The sequence below is a fragment of the Anopheles aquasalis genome, chromosome 3 (genome assembly GCF_943734665.1).
Source record: "Anopheles aquasalis chromosome 3, idAnoAquaMG_Q_19, whole genome shotgun sequence".
Lineage (NCBI taxonomy): Eukaryota > Metazoa > Arthropoda > Insecta > Diptera > Culicidae > Anopheles > Anopheles aquasalis.
Window position 1 is genome coordinate 45,374,064 of NC_064878.1, and position 5,000 is coordinate 45,379,063.

Consider the following 5,000-nt stretch of genomic DNA (forward strand, 5'->3'; position numbering starts at 1 on the left):
TGGCTGGCAGACAGGCGGGCTGGCAGGCTGGATTGTGGTTTCGGCGCGTGTGTTTGCGCTTTGGGGCGACGGGGCGATGGGTGATGCTGAATCGTGCGGTTGCCGGGAATTGAATTAGATTAATAAACGCGCAAAAGTTCCGCATTTAATATCTTGCTTTTCGGGGCGGGCCATAGGCTCTTGGGCACTGAGGAGACTCGATGCGAATGCTTCGGATAGGATGGAACGAGAGCAAGAAGCGTACTAGTCGCTTGTCTGTTAGAGAGAGGGGGTTTTCGTATCATTACAATCGTACACGCTACAGCATACTGCCATTGAAGTCAGTCTAGTGCCTAGAACAGAAGACGGCGAGCGACATACCACGAGGTTGCTGATGAACAAATGAAATTCTTTGACTTTTGGCTTCGAGGTAAATGTCAGCCCTGACGGCAACGACACCAAAGCAGCCCAGAAATGCGGAAGCCACGCTGTGTGCGCTCGGCCGGAGTGTTCCGAAGTTGAACGAGAACTCGCGGGGTTTTTCCGGGGGTTTGTGAGGCAGTGAAACGGAGTCATCAATAGAGCGCTGCCATCACTTTGCACAAAGCACGAGTCCTCTTCTCTTTCTCTGTCTGTGTCTCGACACAGACAGACGAACAACGCGGTGGCCTCAACATCAAAAGGGCAAGGAAGAAGCTTGTTTTGCCTTCCGTTTTTACTGGCCTGGCTGGCTGGCTCCTTTCCCCAGTCTTCCGTATTTGCCTGCATTGATCGTAGAGCGACCGAGGGAGGAAGCGTCCAAAGCGCGGCCCTACCACCACCCTACGACCCCTAGTTCTAGCTCCCCTGAAGATGCTTAGAACAAAAGCAGCCTGCTTCCTTCTACGACCATCTCGTGCGCCCCGGAAACGAGCAACACAACGCCAACGACGACGCGACGAAGACCACGACGAGCTGTTCGTTACCGAGACGAGATACCAAGATGAGGGGATGATGATTGTGATTTGCTCTAATGATTGTCGGATGGGATGCGATGCGAGATGGCAGGAATCAAGCGCTGGAGAGGCGATGGAAGAGGCAAATTTGCAGCCATGCCACTTGTAGCCAAAGCTGAAAGATGAAACGACCCGAAAGAACCGAGATTGATCCTTTCTCCTTCTTGCTTCCTGGACGTGGAAGAGAGAGAGAGAGAGAACGCCAAAACGACGAAGAACGACCCCGTAATCATAAACATTAGGCAGGCTAAACAAGGTGCCATGTCTCGGTTGTTTCCGTCCGGAATCCGGAATCCCCGGGTGCCCCGGTGCCGAGATAAGTCGAGAGGATTGACGAGATGACACTTGCGTCAACTTTGGTGTGCCCAATGCTGTTGTTTTGGGAGAAAAGTTTGAAAAGTCAGATCGATTTGAGGTCTGGGCTGCTGATTGTAGCTCCTGCTTCACCTCCGATTTTCCACCGTTTGAAGAACAGTTTCCACTCCACTCAAAGATGCCTTTTGCACCTCGTTATCGTTCGCAGAAAGTTGGGGGGGGGGGGGGGAATTCGACGAAGATGAACGACTTCCACAACACAGACACCGAAGTGAAATTCGCTGGAATATTGTCAATTTAACTCAAACGATAAGCATTCGTTCCGCCACTTGCTCACTCGACCATCAGAAGGCCGCGTGTACGTGCGTGTTGATCCTGACAGATTGTGCGTCACAAGCAGTCACGTTGCTAGAGCGTTTACAATCCTTCTGCAGCCAGGCTGGCTTTAAAAAGACTTTAAACGGATATGGTGAAATCGGTCCCCCTGGGGGGAGTGAGAGACTATTTGGATAACGATCAAATCGAAGCCGGCAGCCCGGCAATGAAACAACTGCCTAGCGTCCTCGTTTGGTGTTCTTCAGCACGAAGCAACTCAATCCTGAGGGGCGGGGAGACCTTTGGTTTCGATCGCGTGCGTGCGTGCGTGCGAGCGCAGGATCATCGACATTTCTCTTTCGTAAAGTAAACGAACATCACGAATCCCCCCTCTCTCGGTCTGTGCTCGGTGATCTATGTTAGGAGCCATAATGCCAAGATATATTGGATGTACCGAGAAGCTCGCTGGCACACGAGCCGTGCGAAGTAAAAGCAAATCACTCCATAAACATCCTCTACGACATCGTCCTCATCGTTGGCGTCGTCGTCGTTCTGGTTCGTTAGTGGCAGTAGCAGCGTCAAGCTAAAAATGCTCCCGCACCAGACACAGCGCATCGATGACGGGGTAGAAAGTGTAGCTGGAAGCTGAAGCCGAGAACTAGCGTAAGCCGAACCGGTGCTGAGTTTATTGGAGCTGGCACCGACACAAGGACTGACGGCCCTGGCCATGTACCGCCGCACCCAGTTGAGCCGCGAAAGAATCGACGTACAAATTGGTTGAGTCTTTATTTACATTTCGACAACCTACGACAGCGAACTGGGGCGTGAGGTGCACGGTATTCCGGAACCCCGGCATTCCGGTACTAGGAGTGAGAGGCTACGCTCGCCTGTGCACAAATGTTATCCTTTCGTCTTTCTATTGTACCGTGACTGGTGATGGTCCCTTGGTCGTGGTCAGGACGGAGGCCACATGATTTGTGATATTGGCCATTGTGGCCTCTTCCATATCGGCTCGCGTCCAATCGCACCGACGATTCGATCCTGGTGGAGAAGGAAAACAGGCGAGGAGGAAATCCTCTTTATGTTTGATAGCGGAACGGCCCGAACCGGGCGAGGGCACCCGTTCACCAGCACGCTCTCACCTCGTTCGGTGTACGAACTTTCCAGAAAATTCCATCAAAACCCCGGTTCTCGGGGTTCACGGTGGCCAGCACAAACACCACCAGGCACTGGGACACTGATTGTCAGATCCGGTTCGCTGTTGAATGAAATCTACATCTCATACCGAGCGACAGACGCACCCGCGCTGTCCTCTTACCGTCAGTCAAACGTTCAGTTCCGTTGCTGCTGCTGCTGCTGTTGCTGCTGCTTGATCGTCGTCTCGGTGATGGTGTCGTGGCATGCTTCGTTGCTCCGTTCGTTGGCATCCATCTTGGGTAATTCCTTTGCGCGAGACGAAGACCAGGATGATGATGATTGTGATGATGATGGCAGTGAGCCATGACGCGACGGTTGGAGCGGTTGAAGCGTCCTGAGAAATCGAATTTACTTCAGATGGAATGTTGTTATCAGTCGATATTGCGAACCAATTATTCCGCTCGACAGAGAGAGAGAGAGCGAGAGAGAGAGAGAGAGAAAGAAGCGGAAGAAGAGAAAGAAAAAAGGATAACAATCGCTCTTTCCACGGTTACCGTACGGTTCTTGTTGCATCGCGGCGGTATTCGCACGCCAGCACCACGAACTCGAACAGCCAGAGGAAAACCAAAAGCATTTTCCAACCCTCCACCCCCACCGGCACCTTATTTGATGCTCGTTTATTTATTTACTTATACCTCGCGTTCCTTTGCCCCTCGATTCGAGGAATTCGCGGCACGGATTCCAATACGCGCGCGAGGTGCTCGATGCCATTCCCCGTACCCCGCCCTCCCCTACCCGCCGTCTTGGTTCACGAGAGTTTGTTTGTTCACTTTTTTATGCTTTTTATGCTGCTATCTTCAATGGAGAGCGCACGGGGGTCGATCGACGATTCACCGGGCTACATAAATAACAAACACATCGTCCTCGTCCTTCTGAAGTAAATAAATAAGATTCCTCGCGCTGCTGTTGTTGTTGTTGTTGTTCAGCTCGCTATCGACAATCGATGAGTTGCGGAGCCCCCCGGGGGCCTCTCCTGACCTCCAGGTTTCTCCCCAGGGAGTGGCCTCCGCTGTATATTTTCCTGCCCGATCCGATTTCGCTTCGAAACCCTCGCATCGCTTCTTTCTTCGCTTCGATATTACAATATTTACAATCGTAACCTGGATGGGGAAGTCCTCGAGTCGTCGGTTCGCTCGAATCGTTTCACGTTTCGCACAATAGGCGCTGCTGTTGCTGCTACTTCTGGTGTTCCTCTTGGCTAACTCCATATTTTCTCTCTCTCTCTCTTTCTCCTTTTTACAGGATACTTCTGGCACATAACGGATATACATCTGGATACGTACTACACCACCAAGGGTGATATTTTCCGAAGTAAGTATTTTTTCCCGTCGAAACCCTTTAGTGTACCGGGCCTATCTACCACCATCCTTCCCCTATCCACCATTCCCTTTCGTGGACACAATGAAATAGTCCAGCAGGAGCAGCCCCACACGAAGCCGTGCCGTGATTCCGTGCTTTCCCCCGGGGCCGCGAGTGGCGTAGAGAATTGTTTGGACCCCACTTGTGCTGAAAGCAAGCAGCACCGTCGTGTGGAGATGCAGATTTGCCTGCCTGGCTCGATGGCACCGTGGGAGCGGAAGTTTCACGAAAAGTGGTTTCTTTCAGCCCGGTTTACAACACGATACAACACACACTACACTAACGGTGGAAGCGTTTCACACACTTCACTTCACTTCACTTCGCTTCACTTCGGGCCCGTGAGGCAGATGGAAGGAAGAAGAAGCACTGAAAACGCTTCCCCCACTGTGAACGCAAATGCTCCCAGTGGAGGGCGTCTGGGACTCTGACCATGCATGAAAGTATGTTCGTGTTCCGCATCGTCAGAGTGCCGCATTTCCGGCTTCCAATCCTAAACAAGGGGGCAAAGAGGAAGCGAAGGAGCGTGCACTTAAGGAGCGAAGAATACGGATAAAGACACGATCGATGGTCGGTTTTTTTCGGTTGGGAAGATGCCTTTTTCTTGTTGTTGTTCGTGAGCTCTTAAAATGTGTGGGCTGCTAGCGACGACCGTCCCTCCGACCGGATGTTCACAATTCGTTATTCTCATTAGAAATCATTCGTCGTGAAATCAACGCACACCGGTCACCGCACACCACCGGTTGCTTCCACCGAATCCATCCTTCGGTTCGAGTGTAGGTTTTGCATTTTATATTTCGAAATGCACATGGTAATGGTGGAGGGCGTGCAGAGCGATGGTAG

General features: G+C 51.8%; 1 protein-coding gene across 1 annotated transcript in view; it reads left to right on the forward strand.

Annotated features, from left to right (window-relative positions):
• The window catches only part of LOC126577271 (acid sphingomyelinase-like phosphodiesterase 3a), an 83,250-nt gene that overhangs the window by 49,560 nt on the left and 28,690 nt on the right, over positions 1-5,000 (forward strand). The window contains exon 3 of the mRNA XM_050238764.1: positions 4,044-4,112. Coding sequence (XP_050094721.1) covers positions 4,044-4,112 — 69 coding nt within the window. The remainder of the gene's footprint in view (positions 1-4,043; positions 4,113-5,000) is intronic.